General features: G+C 37.6%; 1 protein-coding gene across 13 annotated transcripts in view; it reads right to left on the minus strand.

Moving 5' to 3' along the window:
* PTPRK (protein tyrosine phosphatase receptor type K) overlaps window positions 1–21037 on the minus strand; it is a 382581-nt gene that overhangs the window by 148638 nt on the left and 212906 nt on the right. For all 13 annotated transcript variants that reach the window (XM_064413126.1, XM_064413124.1, XM_064413122.1 and 10 more), the window contains exon 7: window positions 15586–15879. In XM_064413126.1, the coding sequence (XP_064269196.1) occupies window positions 15586–15879 (294 nt within the window). The remainder of the gene's footprint in view (window positions 1–15585; window positions 15880–21037) is intronic.

A 21037-nucleotide genomic window follows, 5' to 3' on the forward strand; every position in this document is an offset into this window, starting at 1 on the left:
TCTTTATTTTCTCTTTACTCCTAATTTAATTTCTTGACACAAATTTTAAGACTAAGTAGTGCTTTCTCTCACCATAAGCCGTCCTTACAATGCAGGGAACTCCAAATAGTAAGGTGAATTCAGGTTGCTGCAGACATCCAGGTAGCTGGTATCATTTATGTACCCCTCTCACATGACTGATTGGGACAAAAAGACTACAATGATGTCAATGTAGAAAAATGTACTGAAAATAAGTGGCTGCTTCTTTGAAAATGATACCTGGCAGGAACATACAGTTTTGTCTATTTTTTCAAAAACCAGAAAATACAACAAGTATGGATTTTTTTACCTTTGTATCTATTGTAATACACTGGGAGAGAGAAAAATACTTCTAACCATCTGCCTGGTTATTAAAGACACTAGAACAATTTACAGAAAAATGCTTCAATATGTTGAAACCATTTTATTCTTTACAAAGCTATCAGAATATTTTTCCTGAAATTGATATATATTTCAACACATCTATGTGTTTATGTGCATATACACAGTTTTAAATCTCAAAACGAAGGTTTGTCTATTTCTTTCAAATACTTTTTCAGAAAATACTGCCAGCAACACCTATGAGTGGTGATGCACATTCGCTAGCAATTTCTGGAAGCAATCAGGGACTGCAAGATTTCAATTCAGTGCTGCAGTCCAAACTAGTTAGATCTTTTCCTGTCTTTGAACACAACAGAGAATATCAGTCTGCCATTTTTTTCTTTTCTTTTCCTTCTGCTTTTTTCCTCTGTAAAACAGCTAAGCAAGAAAGACTGATTTTGAAGCACATATTCCACCATGACTCATTCAGGAACTGTTGATGTTGGTTCTTCCATCTCTGCCATGAAAAATTTCACTGCAAAAGGTAGATGAGAAAACTGATCTCCCATTGTTCCATGCTGTTCCCTGACCCCAGCCTTCAAGGACGCCTTGCCTACTCCTGCTTCTCAGTTACAGCATTGCACGCCAGACTTTCAACAGCAGAAGTGCAGCAGAGGTTTGCAAGGTACAGGCTGGTTCTCATGTCCTGCAATGCCTCAATCTCTTCCCCGGCTTTACAGTATGTTAGATCTCAACTGCTACATCAGTGTCTCACTGCTTTCATCTCTTCTGGTCCCTTCAATCCACAGGAGCCTGCACACTATGCATTTTTCCCTGGAGGACATGGGAAGCCAGGAAGAACCTCTGTACGTTAGCAGCCTCATGGAGGAAGAAACAGAGTGCACCAACTTTCAGGCAACATGAGCTGAATAGGATGGCTTAGAGGCAGCTGGGAGAGGAGAACGTCAGTAGCTATTGTGGTGGTAAAGTTTACCAACTAGTTCATTCCTAAGAAAATCTAAGATAGCAGAGAGCATTTCAAGCCTTCTCTTGCTTTCCTCTGTTTTTTATTTTCAAATAGGAAATACTGCCCTCTTGCACAAGGACTTAAGCTGTTTCTCTGTAGTAGAGGATGGGGTGAAGGGGCTTTGGTAAGCAAATGCTGGCTTCACCACTTCTGGGATTTTTCTCTGTCAGTGTGCAACTGTCAAGGGAGCAGCAGGATCCTTCAGAAAAACCAAAAGGCCTGAGGGCCAGCAGCTAGAGAGGAAGAAGTCAGCTGACTCTTGGCACACACACAGGAGTGCCACAAATACAAATCCAGAAGTTACAAAATGCTAGAACTAAATGGATTTAGAGACGCTCCATGAACACCACAGAAACAGTAACAAAAAAAATGTAGGGATCAATGAAAAGGATACCGATGGTGCAAGCCCTAAAGATAAGAAGGCACAGGGAAACCAACTTGGTGATGTCTGTCTTCACATCCAAGATCTTAAATAGAAGGGGAAAGACATTAGATGACAAACAAAATTTTGCAGCCTTCTCAAGAGTTGAAGGGCTACTTCTTCTAATGCAATTTAGCTCATGAGACAAAGGTGAAGCTTGCTACAGAAAAAGCTGCTACACATGAAGGTTTAAGATACGTCAGTAATGCTCCAAAATGTGCAAACTCAAGCAATTTAAGAGTTTGTATCTTTTATGCATTTTAAGGGAAATAATTCTCTTTTAAATGTCAAAACACATTTTTTATTAATTTTCTTTTTCTATAACTGCCAGAAGAAACTTTCAAGTGAAAGAATTTGAAGGGTCTTCATGTCTACTGTTGTTGTTTATAGCAAATTATATGCACAAAAGCTATATTGCAGTAAAAGAGCAAAATAAAGTATTTAAAAGTTAAGAAATGTCACCCTTGAGATATCAGTAACAACCTTAATTTAATTTCTTTATGCATATGCATTATATTATTATTTTCTTTGATGCAAGATGGAAAAATCTGTATATAAAAATGTCATACAATGTCAACTAATATAGGTAGCACAGGCTAAAAAAAAGGCAATAAATACAAATATATATATATTTCTGTACTACTTGCATACAGTTTTTAAATAATCAAAATAGATCACAAAAGACATATCAAAGAACACACCTTACTGACAGCTGTAGGTACAAGTAAATGCTGCAGCACTGGTGTCTTGCTGTACGAGCCCTCCCACATATTTTGTACATGAAAGCACATGGTCCACCAGACATTCATCAGAGAACATCCTGAAAGGTTTTCCTGGCCTGTAAGCTACTCATGTTTGCCAAATATGAGTTTAATAATCTATCATATGATCCAGAATACTGTAGAGCAATTTATCATTTTCTGTACTGATGCAGTCAGCTAAAAAACTTACATGACTGCTTTAAAATTAGAAAAACAGAAACAGAAGCATAATAAATAGATACCGAGTTACTAAAAAAGTTTCTATGAATATGCATAAGATATTGAGTATTTATAAAATGTTCTTATATCTGACTCAGATCAAGTATTTGAAATTTTCAAATACTTCAGATATGGAATTAGTGGGTTGTCCATTATACCACACATTAAGAAAAATCAGCAGGTTCCAGGATGGTACTGACAATGAAGGATGTTCTTTATTTTCCTCATTTTTATACATGATATCTTAATTTCTCCTTATAAGAATTCTAACCGGTGCAACATAGTATTTATCTACTCAGAATTAAAATAAGTTTACTATAAAATATATTTTATCAATTTGCAGAATACCATAATGACAGTGGATATTGTAATTGGCAGGCAGGAGCTGATTAATATAAAAGATGTAGAGACTATCAGCTACTGCAAATACAGGTTCCCACTGAGGAAAAAAACCAACCAAACCAAAAAAAAAAAAAAAAAAAAAAAAAACAAAAAAAAAACCAACAAAAAGGAGCACAAAATCCTGCCATAGAACCCAGCAAGTGCTGGATTTCCACAATCCTGGGAAGACAGTGGAAAAAGAACGATTACATTGCTCCAAGGTATTATGGGAAGTAGTACACAGTTAACAGGGTACTCGGATCAGACTGGAAAGGGACTGCAAAAGAGGAACCAGCATGAAGAACTGCTTGTGGTTTCACTGATTTCCTATCTGGCAATAACTTACAAGCTACAAGAAACAAAGTCCCTCTCTTCTAGCATATCCTCGGCACCTCTGCAGCCAGCATCAAAGGGAACTGGTTAACTATTTCCCCATTTCAGTCAGTGTACAAAGCCCATTCACTATACATCAGCTGAGCTTAAGCAGAGAAACAACTTGACAAGACAAGCTGAAGCAATATGTGTCAAAGAGATTGAATTCCAGTTTCATATTAGTACAGAAGAAGACAGTGCATGATTATTGCTTGAAGCGTGTGGTTGTTTAGGGGATAATGGTAGTACCTTAACACTGAGCAGTAATGGAAATTGTCTGTCTTGTTCTCATTCTTTCTGAGACAGTCACTTGTGATATGTCTTGTTACACTGCCAGGTCATTTCTCTCTTCAGGGTCCTTAAATATCACCTGTCCAAGTTGACAATACATCTCTCCAATGATGGCATTATGCTTTGTCCCTTGCTAAATAGCTAGACTCTCACTTTACCAAGGATGAAAAGTCACACTTTACTTGCAGAAATTAAAATATTAGAGGCTGGACACTAGATTAGAGCTCTGCTTCCGAACGCTGCCTCTCTGCAAGGATGCTCAAATCTCAGTATCAAGACATCTCAGTATGCCCAGGCCTGCTTTATGCTCTTGTTTGTCATAAAGGGGACTACTCCTAATGTTGCTAAATTCAAAGAAATTGATTGAATTATTAAATGTTCAAACAACAAAGTGTATATACAATGCATTTCATATGTTTTAAATACCATTATGTTCACCAAGAAGAACTTCTATTACAGAAGCTGGAGTGCTTCCAGTACCAGCAACTGCTCTGTGCAGAAAACAACTCAGCAAACCCTGCTCCAAAAAACAGACCTTTAACACCAGAGACAAAAGAGTTTCTTCCCGAGTTGCTTGTTCTATATTTAACCCCCAATACAAGTCCACATCAGATGGAGTAAGGCATAGCATGAAACACAGAAAGAAGGATGGTGAGAATAACAGGATATTTAAAGGCAGATTTTGTGCAATTCAGGGCTGAAAAAATAACTTGCAAATACTACATAAGTTTTTTTCTTTTTGCAGCTATTGTTTTTTACTACAATTGCTGCATATTTGTTTCCTAGCCTGTGTTATGGTATAGACAGGCAGAAAGAAGCCTGCTCATTGTACCTGAGCACTTTACACACACCTACCAGAACAGAATGGCTGTTCTTCAGAGATGGATAAAACACACATTGGCACATGTGTCTACGGACAGAATAATGTAAAATGTCCAAGAGATTAGTTTTAGGACAACAAAATGCATAACAGGAGCATCTGATATTTTCTAGTTTAAGTCTGTCTACAAGGCAGACTTTCAGAGTGCCCTGTAAGATTATGGCTTCCACAGAACCTGCACCCCATGGGATGCAGCAGCCCAGCTGAATCCTCACCCGTGGGCCCACAGCATATCTATTTCTAACAGATATTTAAATCACCTGGAGTCATTGCAGAAATTATTGTACAGACTTAGAATTCCCACCTTAAACTTGCAAATACTTTCTTAAACACAGAGACAGTAAGCTGATTTGTGAAAGCAATATTGAAGAGTGATAGCACTTTTTTCCCCATTGTGGGACCAGATCAAATTAACACAGGAGAAAAAAACCCTATATTTGTGAACTGCCTTAATTTAATGCACATGACAACTAGTAAATTCAGGACTAAATAATTCAAAGAAAGGCATAAACATCATAGTTTATTGATTTCTACACAATTGTGTTGTTGTATTGTATAAAGTATCTGTATATGCTCTGAATATGCCCCTCAGTTAAGTGACTATGAAAAATGTCTACCATCTTAACTTGTCTTTCACATACACATTCTCCAACTTTTCCAAGTACTGCTAGGCAAGAAAAGCCACATCTAAAAAAAATTTTTACTTGTTTCTTTTCTGCAAAGATTCTTATATTATATTCATCACCATATGAACTGCAAACCTATAAGCATATTATGCCATATGAATAATTTCTACAACATATTATTCACTCCCTCATCCACTGTTTAGGCAGAAGCATCCATATTCCCTTTAAACTTTTAAATTATGTTTCAAGGCTGAAGGGAAGGAATAGCTGGGGCTGAAGGGGGAGGTATGGTCATGTTAAAAAAGGAACAAGAAAAACGAAACACAAAATGCTGAAAAAGAAAACTTGGTAATGGCAAACTAAGAAGTCTTTGAGGTGAAGTGGCAGACACACACAGAAAAAAAGAACATGCTCAACTTGCATGATCCTTAATTATGGCTATTCAGCTGATAACAGACAAGGGCTAAGCCAGAAAAAAACCAAAACAACAACTTCAGGAATAAATTGATCTCCCCTGATTTCAATACAGTGTGTTTGTTGCATTCTTTCCACACTCCCCATCTACCCCTTATTATATCAAGTCAACACCAAAAGTCAACTCTCTAAGTACTGACAAAACTCTTGGTCACACTAAAAGCTGAATACAGACACTACATCAGTGATAAAACTTATCACTGAATGAATAAAAATTTCACCCCTTACATATGATCCTCATTGTATAAGATTCTCATTACAAAATATTTAGCATTCAAACAGATAAATCCAAGATCTCATTGCAGCTAGCATAACAAAGTAAGAAAAGTGCTTGTTCTGAAAAAAAAAATCATGTGAGGTAAATAAATTTGAGAAAAATTGCTGGGGAAACATTCATAGCCAACCCTGCTCTCCAAATAGCAATGAGACACCAAAGTGAACTTATTTGTCAAAGGTGATGCCAAAGGCCATAAACAGAGAGCAGGTTTCTTGAATTGCAGTTCTGCACTGCCTTCAAAGGTCATTACTTTAAGGAACCATGGTACAACTCAACTGGATTATTTATTTGCAATCATCTAAGCTACCACAGGTTGTGAACTGTGAATAGAGCACATCATATTCCCAGTGGGTGCCCATGCTCTGACATTTCAGCCTAATTGTTAGAGTTCATTTTCTAGAAAAAAGAAGGTGTAAAATATATTTTCTCCAGTCCCTATCATTGAGCACAATTTCTCTAAAATAAAGGTAATAAACTGCAAAATATGTACTTGTGGTACTGTAAGAGTATCTGAAATGTTTAATTATCTGAATGATAATTTAGCATGTTGTCTTTTCCAAGGGTAATGAAGTAGCTTTTAGCAATTAATGACCTGAAAAACAAAATGCATAAAATGAAATAGTTTTCAAAGGTAACATGAAATGAAAAATACTAGTATACAGAGGAATAAAAGGATTATGCAGTTGATTTGGAGATGTGAAACAAGGAAAATAAATTTCAACCCCCTGAGGAATAACTGCCTAAATCATGTCTGTATCTCTAAACTCAGTATTAATTCTGGTAACATCACATATAAACAACAAGATTTTGTTTCCAGATTTGAACTTTCTGCCAGAGATTTTTTATTTTGGTTTTCTAATCCTTCTGAAAACAAACTCTTGACAATGCCATGCATTTAATTCCATAGAACAGGATGCTACCCTGATTTGGAGAGGGACTGGAGAGATGGGGATAAAAGACTTGGGTCAGAAGAAAACTAATTTGGTAAGCAATTTCAAGATTACATCTTCAAAAGCTTTAAAACATTCTCCAATGCTAAGGAAAGAGTGAGAGATTTTGCTCTGGTTTACAAGCTAAGGACTGCAGGATCTCTTCTAGTTCCAGTGCCTAGGTATCAGCCCTAATGGTCCATGACTCTCAGAACTCTTTCCTCTCTGTACATATAGCCTACTTTGTTTTTACTGCACTGCAAATGTTGTACTTGAAACATAGATAAGATTCAGCCAATTCAAACCACTGCAAATTAGAACTCATCCTTTTTTTGAAGTGGCCTTTTTATCTACCAGTTTCATAATATTCTGTAATTTGTCAACTTTATCATAGTTACATTTTCTTTATAAATTACATGGAACTGTTCCTAATAGGGCACAAACAGAAGTGTTTATTCAATTAATCCATAAACCCAGTTTTAGATACATAAGCCAGTTCTTCTCCATTTGAGTTGATTTTATTCTGGTTTCTTAATCAAAATGCCTTATATCACATTAAATGCATTAGAGAAGAACAATATCAGCTTTATTAACGAAATCTGTAATTTAATTTTTAAAAAATCAAGTTATTCTGACAAGAGCATTCTATAAATCTGTTGACTGCCACTAATGATATTACTTCCTTAATTCTTCATTAATCAAGCTTGGTATTGGCTGTTCCATTATTCTGTTCAGAATTAAAGTCAAGATGACAAGCTTTTAATTAGGCGAACCTGAGCCTCCATGTCAGTATTTTTAATGTTTGTTTTTCAAGTTATCCGGAGCTTTCTAGGACTGCTCCAGACTTTTATTTGAAAACAGCAGACAAAACCAGGTAACATTAAGAGCCTTGACAAAGCATTTTTAGGTTTCTGGACCTACTGATCATCTGAGGTGTAACTTGACATCATTGCTGCTTAATATGCTCCTCAACTCATTGCTAAAATGGAGGCTATTTAATTATCATTCCATACAAAAGCATCACATGGTCCATTCTCCCTCTCAGCACCAGCAGGATGATTTACTGAAAAATAAACTGAAGTGAGTGAAATTCACTCAGTTCTGCTTCATGCAGTCTGGGTTCAAATTAGGTTAAAAGAATTATGCTGCTCACTATTAAAATGAAACAATGTAAAAAGAAATTTAAAAAGCAAACAAGAATTAAATAAAAATCAAATATTTATCTAGCAGAAGGAAGCCCAAAGAATTGATGTCTGTAAGAACCAGGGCTTTTGGGAAGAATTACATGGTATCTCTTTGTAATGGCTTTGGAGAGAGGGGGGACAGGAAAAATATTGAATGGGGGGGGAGAGGGAAAATACCGAATGCATTGGTAAATCTCATCAACATCCCCTGCCACAGCACAGGTTGCTGGTACTGCTTTCCTCTTCTGCCCTTCCACTCCTGCTAGTCACAGCCCTCGATATCTAATCCACACTACTCTGCCGAAAGTGCCAAAATAACTGCAAAATTAGTATGCTTCCAAAACACTTTAGGGCTTCAATAATCAGAGTAACTTAAAAAAAAAACCTTATTAAAATTTTCCCTGATTAATTTTTAATAGACTGATAAATGAAAATACAATAAAAGCCAGTCCTATAAAAGTTTGTTTTATTTAGGTACTTACCAACTCTCAAACACTATAAAATTAATATTGCATTCCTGAACAGTTGAGACCTTAATTATGAAACCAAACTGAAGCATCAAACAAACTAATCAATCATTCTAAAAAAAAAATAAAATTATTTCAGCTGAAATTAAAAATAGAAGTCCCATTTCAAAAAAAGAGCAGCAGTCATCTAAAAGGGAAAGACTATCTCAACCTGCAGTCATGTCTTTAAGGAAACAAACATAAACCGAAAATCTGTTAACATCAGTTCCCCAACTTTGCAGAAGCCCTAATCAGGCTGTGAGTTATCTGGCTTGGGTGCACCCACAGCACTTTCAAGTGCTGCAATATGAATTATTGCCCACATCCATTCTTTTACAGCTGGAATGGGCACTGTGGATTAATGTACTGCAATATATTTTCTTGCCACAGACAGTGCTCCTCTCGGAAGTGTGATCTATTGACTAGTTACACGCACTTTGGATAAATCATGGCTGTCTCAGTGTGCCGTGGCAGGCTCTGCTCTGGGAAAAGCCACCAAACAAACCAAGGTGAGGCAAGAGATGGAGAAATTGCTTGAGACAGGGAAGCTCTGTGTGGTGTTGATAGCTGCTCCTTTTCCTCCTCCTGCATCTACCACGCAGTGAAGGGGTATTCTGACCTCGTGTCCTTCACCAAAAAGAGAGACAGTAACTTTAACCAAAGTCTTTGTACCAAAGCCTTGACTGACCAGTGTGTCAAGCGCCAATGACCACAATCATGTCTTGTTCCTCCCTGCCCACTACTAGAGACTTCAAAAAGAAGGCAGAAAAGGCCACTGCACACAACAGAGGCTTTGAAATGTGGGTGGCCATGCTACAGGAGTCCACCTACTCAGGTCTGCTATACTAAGTGAAGAGCATCAGAGTGATTTACTGCTGAATGTGATACTATACTATAAAAAACTAGCCATGAACAAAATACTTCCCAAAAATGAAGCATGAGAGAATTCAGGGAGCCCACGCCTTATGTAACATAGCACTTGCAATGTTGCAGGAAGAAAGTTTCCAGTTAGTACAGAGGGAACTTGCAGCTGCAAGTCCCATATAATATACTAAGCAAGGCTGAATACAGCAAACAAAAAGAAGTTGAAAACTAATTTAGGGGAGGTCAGTGTCTGAACTTGCAGTTTACTGCCAATTCAACTGAGTCATCAGCATTGCACTCCTTTGAAAAAGATGATACCATGCTTAATTTACACAATCTGACAAGAACTTGGCTGGGCAGTCTGCCTGGTCTCTTGCTAGGTAAGTCAGATGCACTACAGTCCTTTCTTATGGATATAAGCATCATTAGGATTCTATATGTGGTATGGGCATCTCAGCAGTGGCAAGCAGCACAATAAACAGAGCATGGTTGCTGGTGCCAGATGATAGTCCAAATCAGATGGGTCTTCTACAGGATACCTTCTCAATAACAATTCTAGTATTTAGTCCTAACGGGAATATGATGAAATTCCTCAGTCCAGACTCTGTCCATTGTTGTAATACCTCCCTGCTCCACCTCCCCATATACAATCCAGTTGGTAAACCTATATGGAACAAGAGTGGTGCATTTGGAATCTGATAGCAAGATCTTAAATAGTTCCAATTGCTACCTGGCCAAAAGCCCAGAAACAGTCACAAGTGCCAAACACACTTGTAAAAACAACAGCAACTTATAAATATTGGTGTAATGAGGGCTCTTCTGGAACGACAAATGTAAAATAATTTTTAAAATATCGTATTAATTTAGTTTCAAGTTGTTCATCTTTAGTTTATCCATAAAATGCATTCAAATCATAACCAACAAAAATATTAGCAATAAAAACATGTCATTTAAGCACTCAAAATGTATTCATGTTGTCCTTGAAGTCTAAGTCCATAACAATACCTACTTTGAGGGAAATAAGATAAAAATTCTGTTTGAAACATGAAGACAGCTGTTTTTCTGTAAAGATAAAAATTTCTCTCTGTCACCATTGAAAAAAAAAAAGGGGGTTGAAAATTATGCATTTATCCGTATTTTTATTAGCTTTTAAAGTTTTAACCAATTGCAGTTGCACTACTGCAAGGGACACTAATGAAGAACACAGCTTATCTGTTCAGTGCTGTATATTCCAGGAGCCTCCTGTGATGTTGACTCTACCCAATTTTACAAACATTTTGCCTCATATTCCAACATCCTAAATTCTCTTGTACAGTACACTGCAAAGCCTAAAAAAACAGGTCCCCACCCTGAACCCTCTGTCTTGGCTCTGCAAGAGTAAAAGGCAACAAACACGGAGTGAAGTAGCACTGTGCACATCCCACATCAGCACATCCAGACTCTATACTGCAATATCCCTCTCACTCCAGTAATTTTAAAAATAAGTTACAATTTTTATGTAACCACGACAACATTTTAGTTCTCCAGATGGCCATGTAGGGTCACTTTCTCAATGGCAACCTCTCTGGGGTCCCTCTGTTATCAATCCTAAGACAATGATCAAAAGCCTTTGAGCTTCCTTTTGTTTTTCAATAATTTTCCATGTTTTGGTTTTTTTTTTCTTTGTTAGAGGAGAACTCAGCAGTATCCTGTGTATATTTTTGAAATTAATACACGTAGAAACTGTACACAAACATTCTGCACTTGAAAAGGCAGCAGAAAGCAGCTCAGCTCCCAAGCCTTCAATTGCAGGTGTTCATGTGCCAGAATTGCATTGCTGAGGCATCTCCTGCTCTGGTGCCTTGAGGCTGACTGTTACCAATAGCAGGTCTCTGTGACAGATAAAGATTTTGAACAATGAAATAACAATAATGACAATAGCAATAATAATAATATCATTGATAAATGTTTTTCCTTTCTCAGCTCTGCTAGAACTATAAAGCTTCCCCCCTGTCCTTACTCATTTCATTATCAAGACCAAAAAAATGAAAACACACAGCACTCTTTTCTCCAACTGTTTTACAATTCTTCATGTTTTTCTGAAAAATCATGCCTTGTGCTGAACTTCAGTAAAGTAGGAGCAAGCAATTCCACTGTGTACATATATTAAGCTCTGGACAGGCTGAACTATTGACCTCCTTTGCCGCCAAAATATCAGTTAATCATAAAACGGAGCTGTGAGCTGTTACTCAGAAGCAGCAGCCAACATTAAGAGAACAACTTCTAATTTAGAGTTGAAAAAGCAGCCTAAGTGGACAGTTTTAGATTATCACGCATTTCCTACACCCTGCCCCTCTCCCCCTACCCCCTCAAGGGAAGAAAGGCAAAAACAACTCAGAGGATACGCTCGGAAGGACAGCACACCCCAGAGCCACAGAAAACAGCCTTAAGGATTACTTCTGGTTAAAGTGTTACTCTCTGCCTTTTGTTTTGGTGTTAGAATCCTGGAGAAGTGAATAATCTGAGTAATGACTCCAGGCAAGAGGTGAAGTCAGAATGAAATAAAGCTCAGGTGCCCTGTGACTGCTGAGGGGGAGCCAGTACCTCTCAGCATCAGCAGCTGAGAACACAATGCCTTGGTCATACCATCATAGGTGGTGCTTAAAAGAGGAAATAACAAAGCACGCACCTGGCTCATACAGAGGCTAATGTAAGAAAATGGTGTTTTGCTTCAAATGTTTCAGGCTTCAGCCATTTAAAAACACTCAGTGGTTTCATATTTGACTGCTCAGCACTATCTTTAATCACAGACTGATAAAACAGCACATCTAACAAAATGCTTTAGCTTCAGCACAGGAAAGATTACCTGGGAAATGCCGGGTAGACAAACAGGCTGTCAGAGAACTTAACTAGTGGAAGAATTATCCCTTCATTAAAGAACAATTTTGTTTAGCATCAGTGGAAACATTTAGTAAATGAGTCACCAGACACTCCAGTTTTGCTACGAGGAAGACAGAAAATGATCTAAATACCTAATAATAAAAGTGCACGTATGACAATGAGGTAAGTATGATAATCATTCAAATCGCTAAGGAGTAGAATACATCTCCAGCAAAGCAGAAGACAACTGGTCAATAATTTATTGTTATTAAGAAATAGTATGAAATTATAAATATTGAATGAATTATGGGGAAAAAGTATTTTAAAACTTAATTTGAAAACAATGCTGATATTTGCTTAAGCATTAAACAGAAAGCAGAATAATAGCTTATTCTCATTATTTTTTCAGCGAGTTTGCTGTTGCTGCTTGGAATGTAAACTTTAATCCTTACAATCTCATCAGATCAACATTCACTAATGCACACCTTTTAATCTGTTTAGAGAGCAGTCAAACTTCATGTTAAAAATTAATTTATTTTCCACCATTCCATCTGATACTGAGCAGATAATCAATTCTAACTTGTTTTAGAATTTGAACTAATACGTATAAAACTAGTGGAAAGAAAAAATTGACGAAGAACATTGACAGAAAAGAGAGTATCTGTCTGAAAAATAAGTGAGCTTGTCAGAAATGAGAATTAGGAATAATTGAAGAAACTCCAGAAAGAAGATATTGCTGCAGAGATGTCATCTAATATAGCACAGTAAATCACCTGCCAGTCACTGGTACAATACCAGCAGCAGCAGATACTGCAGGGTGAGATATTCCATTATTACCTTTACCTTTTCTTATAAATCTTCTCTTTGGAAGAAACTAATTTTGATGTTTATAATTTGCCTTTTAAAAGTAAAATATAAGTATATACAACAACAAAAAGAATTATATTGATGAGGACCTGGAGCTATCAATCAGAAGCCTTGGGAGAACACTGCAGAAAAGCAAGGTCTCTCTCATTTTCCAGACAGGTGAGGAGGCAGCAAGGCATTCAATCTGCTTCTATCCCTGACTCATTCCTGATGATGTGCACAATATTTCAGTCTTCACAAACCCTTGCTGACACATCTTCTAGCTGAAACTAGCTAGTAGTAACAATTATTTGCCTTCACTTTAATGAAATAGGAAGAATCAGTTTCACTGCAAGGCAAACCGCTTAAAATTTTATTATTATTAAAATTATGCACGCTGTCACAGAAAGTTCAGAATTTTATTCTCAAGTATTTTTTTTGATCTGTTTAATTTCATAGTGGATTAAATTGAGTTGATTTTTTTTTTTTTTCCTCAAGCCAGACTAGATTTTGGAGCCTTATATTTGAGTGTTATATTAAAAAAAAAAACAACTAAAAATAAAACCACACCCACAATAACAAGATTTCCCCTAACAAGTTTCTAAAAATATGTCACACAATTATCTCCTTTCCCACTATAATTCTTTACTCTGTCACAATCTGGGTAAATTAAATTACATTTTTTCAAGTGTTAGGAAAACAACCTGAACATTTTAATTTGCTAGTCTTGCCTCAGCCTCTTTAAAACAGAAGTAGTTTTCCAATTCCTACTTTTTCAGACAAATGTCTAAGCCAATTCAGTGCAATAAACCAATACTTTAACCTCACTTAGATCTCAAAGACCGACACCTTAACTGAAATAGACATGTAGATCTTTCTACTTCACTGGAAAGACAGACTAAATTATAAATACAATCACAAACTCCAAAAGGTGCCTTCAGCTAGGTCTTACTCCAGCTTCATGTATCAGATTCTGACAATACTGGGAGCAATTTTAAAAAAGATCCTCTAATTTTCTGGAATTCATACCCTCTGACCTAGTCTGCTAGAATTCCTGGCTTCTGGTCCAGATCCTGACATTCTTCCTTAAGTAAACAAAGTGAGTTTTCATCCACCAGAGATCTGTCTTCAACTTGTGAAAAAAACTATTTATGTTTCTGATTCACATGTGCACATATACACATGACACATGGAAACCTGAGACTCCAGCTTGTCCTTCTGATTACTTTAATTTGATTGTGAATAGATGGTTATCAGCACCCTTTGCTAAATCAAATATTTTGTCAACTTTAAAATACTGTCAGGCCCTAGAAGTTGTGAGACTAGGAGGGAAAACCCCACAATTTAATTTATGCTTATTTTCCTCACAGTCTGAGATTCAAATCTATAATTTTTTTCCCCTGCAAATATGAGATGTAGGTATTATCTTTTTTCTTGTGAAAGCTGAGGTTAAAATAATTTTACGTAGGCTTAGAAGGAACAGCATATAACACAAGTTGACAGTGCTTAATCTTCTTGGTGCTGGCCACGCAGGAGTACTCTGAGAAACAGGAAGCAGACTGCAGGGCTCAGCAACACATGATTTTGGTAATAGAAGTCAAAAATGGAGAAAACACTCTATTTGTATTTTCAATTGTATTCTACAATTTAGAGAATCATAGAATATCCTGAGTTGGAAGGGACCCACAATAATCATTGAGTCCTACTCCCAGTGCTGCACAGGAGAGCCCCAAAAGTTACCATGAACCTGAGAGTGTTGTCCAAACACTTCCTGAACTCTGGCAGGCTTGCTACTGTGACCACTTCCCTGAGGAGCAGTCATAGCTAGAGATTTTAGTATTTGTATTTTAGTTCTTGGAGATTCTGTCAGACAAATTATGCAGAAGTACACTTTTTTTTTTACCATTCAATTTCTTAAACATATCCTTTTTTCCCATGCAATTTGCTTTATGTGCAAGTTTGCTTAAAATGTAATTGAAAATATGAAGGTGAAGAAACAAGGAGGTCAGGACTAGCCAGAAATCAAGAGGATCCCTTCCTTACGTGATGAGAAGCAAGATATTTTCTTAGATTTCTAATTTCTCACTTCTTAATCTATCCTCCATCCAAACAACCATCTACCTCCAATCCTAACAACCTAGACAATGACCAGGCAAAGTAGAGGACACAGCAAATCCTTACTGATCCAGAAACTTGGGGATCCTGTGGGTGTGAAGAGAATCCTGAAATCCTGATACAAGTTAATTGGAGCAAACAGGCCTGCCAATCAATTCAACCATGAAGTAAACAATTTTGGGTTTTTTGTTAATTTTTCCAGGGCAACACTCACCAGCACACTTGGTCCTGGTGATGAGTGGTGGTCCTGGCTGCCCCGTGCCACCTTCGCCCGGGCGGGTGAGCAGGACCCGAATCTCATATTCGGTGTCAGGGTCCAGGTGCCAGAGCTTGTAAGTTGGTGCATTGACAGCGTGGGTCTCGGTCCAAGTCCCAGATGTCATCCGGTACTCCACTTCTTTCAGGATAATGGGGCCATCCCCAATGATGGAGTTGGCATTCAGCTGGATGAGCAAGTACGTGGGCCCGACGCCCAGCAGCTGCGGGGGTGCTATCGGCCGAGGCGGCTCTGCAGGGGAGACAAAAAATAAGGCAGAGATAAAACAAAAACTGGAAAATCCACTAAGAGGGGGGCTCTCTACACAGGAAGTTGTCAGAGTTTGGTCAGCAAAGATCCCAAACCACAGAAACAAATTCAAACTGACATCAGTGAAGAAGAGCTGAGGAAAATTTCAGCTGATGGAAGTGAGTGGTGCACTACTGGCATCTGCTCAATGCAATATTTTCCTTCTAAAAATCTCAGCTAGAGACTACAAAATCCTGTCTGATTTATATATTGCTGCTGCTTGAGATTTTCTTTCTGAAAAAAACCCTATGATTATTTATATAATTTACTAGACCAATAACTTGAAATTTTCTTTTATTGGCTGAAGCCACATTTGCACATTCCTTATAGAAAGAGCTGCAAGAAATGATACACTACCCCTGCACTGAATATTCTTAAAAATGAGTATCACTGCAGTTAATCTGAAACCCACTGGATGCAGTTAGGGAAAAGGATACAGATGCCTAATACAGGCATTCAGAATACTCAGAACTGAGCAAAGCTGCCAGGAGAATGACAAAATAAAGACATGGCAAAAACGTACAATATTTTATTCTTTAGTAAGTTACTACTGATTTTGAAACTTGAACAATAGGATGTGTGTTGCCTTTTGTCATCCCCTCTTCTCATCAGCTTCTGCCTGCCTACATATTTCAATGTAGCTGCAAAGTGAAAAAGGTAATGACAGACCAAACAGAAAGAGGTGGTGCCCCCTACCCTGAGAAATGTTAACATAGAAATATTGCCTCAGCATGATTTATGTTAAGAAACAATCACAAGCAACAAGTATTTTTCTAATAAAATGAATTCACTGATAAACACGGAAGGTTCATTTTCATTCCAGATGGTTCATATTTCAGCTAATTTGTTTCAGTTAATTAGGCAACAATGCTAAATTCAGTGCACACCAGGGTTTCTTATAGCAGCGATGCAGAACTAACAAATCAGCAACTCTGAACAGGTAAAGGGGATCTCATGGCCAGTACAATAAAAAAAAACTTTTAACCCTAGACCATAAGATTTCCCTAGCAGGGGACCCTTACATTCTACACAACAGAAATTAAGACCCAGACGCATTGCACGTATTCTGCCTTCCAGGGATGATGCCACCACTGTCCATGACAGAACACATGGTGAGGAGTGGTGGACCTCCTTTGACATCCCATCCTCCCTGCATGATGAAGTTCAGCCCCTGGTTCTGCCTGCTTCCCTTCCAGGTATCACAGCTTGCTCAAAACAGTACATTTACCAGCTTTATAAGCAACCAAGTTTCCCAGATTTTGGCACATATATTGAGGACTTTTTTCTAAATTAGCTGCTTCTCAAACCACTCAGTTTGGAGACCAGGGAGTCTGTAGCCATGCCATAGTGGCTGTAATGGGAGCTAATTTTTTCCTCCCAGAGTGAAAGGTGAGTGCTCCAAGGTGTTTCCATTTCTGCTTTAGGATACAAAAAGTACATCAATTAATTATTAACCTTTTACCCTTCTTTGGCAATATATGTGCTTATGAATTAATTTAGATCCCTACCTGCATCAAAGCTCAGAAATGCAGCTGGCCATAATGAGGGCAGTTTGTTTGCTGTGGAGCTAACATATTAAATATCCAACTAATGTGTTCGAAGGTCAGCATACATTATAGCAGAAAACATTGATGAGCATGATGCACTATCAACTCTAAGTTATAAACTTCTAAAACATATGGCTATGTTTAGAAGTATACACTTTGATTAAGAGCTGGATTATCACAAATAAAACCTCACATTAATGAGGCCATTGCCTATTAAGTTTTTATGTTAAGAAGTAAAGCACATTCTTATATTAGCATACGCATTTTGTTTTTAAGCTCTTGAGGCCAAGGAGACTTATTTATAAAGTCTCTCCCAGTTCCAATAAATTATGCATGAATTTTAATCAGTTAGCAAATGAACAAGTAATTGTTCCGCAGCATTATTAATATTCTTCATAATATAATATACTATCAGAACCAGAGGTGAGGTGCAAGCAGAAATCCCAAAAGTACACTAAGTATCAACTGAAGCATGCAATCCCAATATACCAGGATAAACTTTTCTGATGTTACCCAATTAGCTTTCTATTAATTATTCCCATTCATTATTCTACAACCACATCTCCAATTATAATTAGAAATCACAATTTCCTTTTGTATATACAGCAACCCGAAACTTTTACAATTTAAAAATTGCCATTGATAGCTAAAAAAGATAGAACAAAGCCATTATTAATGTTTTGGTTGCCACTTCCATATAAAATACCACACATATCAACAATACTTTTCTTTCAGTGAGTTTTAAAACATAATTTAAATCCTTTGAGGAAGTATATGTTGCTGGCTTTTTTTACCCCAGCAATCTGGGTCCACCTGTAGTAAATAATCCAGTTTCAGAGTGCCCTGAGAAGACAGTCTGCCAAAAATGAAAAACCTCTTACATGAGGCATGAAAAATAAAAGGAGATGCATGAAAAAGCACCCTAAAGAAAATCACCCTCTCAGAAGTTTGTTCTGGCTTATAAACAACATAAAAACTCAGCTTCAGCTCAGCCAGGTGATGGCTTAGATGTTCAGAGCCTGGATTAGAGGTTGCAGGGAGTTGAGGCTCAGCAGGTACCCACCACAGCAGCTTTCCTGCTGCCTGGCCCTGCCAATGTGCTCCAATGCAGGTGAACCCTACTCAGATGCATTTTGTGGCTTCCAGTCATCCAGACCCAAAGCCAGGTGAGGCAGTACAGTGATGTCCCTCCACCCTCCCCCTGCCTTGGTCATTACAATCCAACCAGAAAGCTGTGCTCTTTATTTCTGCCAAAAAGAACCAACCTTCCTCAATTATTATGAGGATGTACAGCTAAGTATTCCCAGTATTCCCAGCAATCAATTTTCCTTGAGCTCAGTTCCCCTTTCCTCAGCCATGAACTCTCTGTGAAAAGCCATAAGGTTCTAAACGATAACTTATGTAAAAATATTTCAATCCATAGATGGTTTAACTCATCAGTAGAATCACAGTTTTAATAGGCATTTAAGAGATACTAAAAAGTTTGATCAAAGACCCTGCAATGGTGAGTGTAATTTCTTTCTTTGCTAAGCACAAAATTTAAGATTCCTTATCCAATGTAACCAGTTTAATTGCCAACTCATTTTCTGTCTATATTTTTAGGCAGTGTATAAAAGTGTTACATCTGATTAAATCCTTCTAGTTTTCACGGCCACTAACATCTCAGAAAGACTATATTAAAAGACCACTTGTACATCTACAAGATATTAAATAAACGAAAGTGTTTTCATGCATAGCATGTTGCAGTATTTGGTCAGCTCTGGTTTTGACATAAAATGCCCACAGCTAAGGTAATAAAAAATTAAGACTGACATTTCATCAGTACTAAGTTCTCATTCTGCTGAGCTACTAGCAGTACATTATGCTCACATCAGTATGTATATGACATTGTATATTAAATGTAGTGTGATATTTAGGCACCAATGACTAGAATAAGCATGCAACTTCAGCCTCCTCTACCAGTCTTCCTACAGTTAAGTGGTTGTGTCATATTTTTAATATGAAACATTGGATACAAATAATTATGTATTCACAGGCAGAAAAAGCAACCAGAAAAGGTCATTAGTGTTACAAGTATAGTAACTATTATACATAATATTTCCAATATTCTCAAGCTATATGTGCACACTATAGTACATTGCCTTCCAAGATAAAACACTTCCTAATTTTAAAATAAAGGAAGGTACTTTCATTTGTATCTTACTGGCAATCATATACTGTTAATGATCAGTTCAAAGCAAAACATAAAAATAAACCAGAATCCTACATATTGTTTGTTCCATTTTGGAGGAAAAGCTGATACTGGAGGCATGCCTGATAAAATCTTATTTTCAAATCTTATTTACAAGAGTCATGTTTTGCTGAGCATAACATGTACCACTTGGCAAGAGGCTATTGCTAGACAGCACATAGCCCGAACTCTCAGAGAAGGTGAACACCTTCATCCACTCTCATCCTGTACTTGTGCCTTGTACAGGACCTGCACACATTGATGCTGGGCAGTGATAGCTTGCAAGTCCCTCCACTCATGCACGCACTGTTCCTTCCCTCTGGTGACAGTATGTTCAGCTTGCTCTGTGAAATATCTCACACCAAGTCATACACTTGGTACACCGATGAGCATCACCTGCTTAACTCAATACACACAAAAAGGGTCACCACAAAAAGTTTAATTTTTACAAGTATAACAAAGCATTCATTCGTTATAAGAAGACCAATATCAGCCTCACCTCCCCAGAAACTAAAATTGATTTTTTAATTACACCATAAGCTATCAAGAAAGTAGGACAAACAAAATAAAGTTCCTTTAAAATTTCTCACAATTCAAAGAAACAGTCATGTAAATACAGCTAATACTGGATGTTCTAAGGAGTACAGCAAAAATGCCTCCACAAATGACTCAAGATTGACTCAGCTCCCACCTAACGCACTTCCTCTTCTAGGGAAATTTCTTGCAAAGCTGTTTGAGCAGGCCTGCACATTTCTTACAAGCTCTCTGGTCTTCTAGTTGAATTCAGCTGAGGTTCAGTGCCTGACCCACACTGGCTATGCCTCATTAGAGCACAGTTTTTGCCATAGGAAGCCCTGTGGGACCAGGGGCCCCAGGCATGAGACACCCAGGCAATCTGAAACACCCAAGACAGAGAGGAATAAGGGGTAAATCTCTGCTTGCCAGGAGCTGGACCTGTGGAGAAGCATGCCTCTGCACTGGGCTCCAGATTGCACATGGAGACACCATGGCAAAGTCGCATCAGAAGACCCATGGCATGGGGGCACAAGGGCATGGGGAAGCAGGCAGCCAAATCCTTCCAAGAGCTACACTGCTTTAGTACTCTTTGTGTACTGGAAGATTACATACTTCTCTAGAGATTCAAGTGCTTTAAAAAGTATTGAAAACAAGAAGTAGTATAAATATTTGTTTAAAATTTGGAGAACATGAATGGCTTTTAGAAGAAAGTTATGGCAGTCAAGTACTAGCAGGAAAACAACATTCTCAGTCTTAAAAGCTGGTTAATCCAGCAGTAAAAAAGAGTTAACAAGAAGTAGTGACTGAA

This window comes from Passer domesticus, chromosome 3, assembly GCF_036417665.1.
Source record: "Passer domesticus isolate bPasDom1 chromosome 3, bPasDom1.hap1, whole genome shotgun sequence".
Taxonomy (NCBI): Eukaryota; Metazoa; Chordata; class Aves; order Passeriformes; family Passeridae; genus Passer; species Passer domesticus.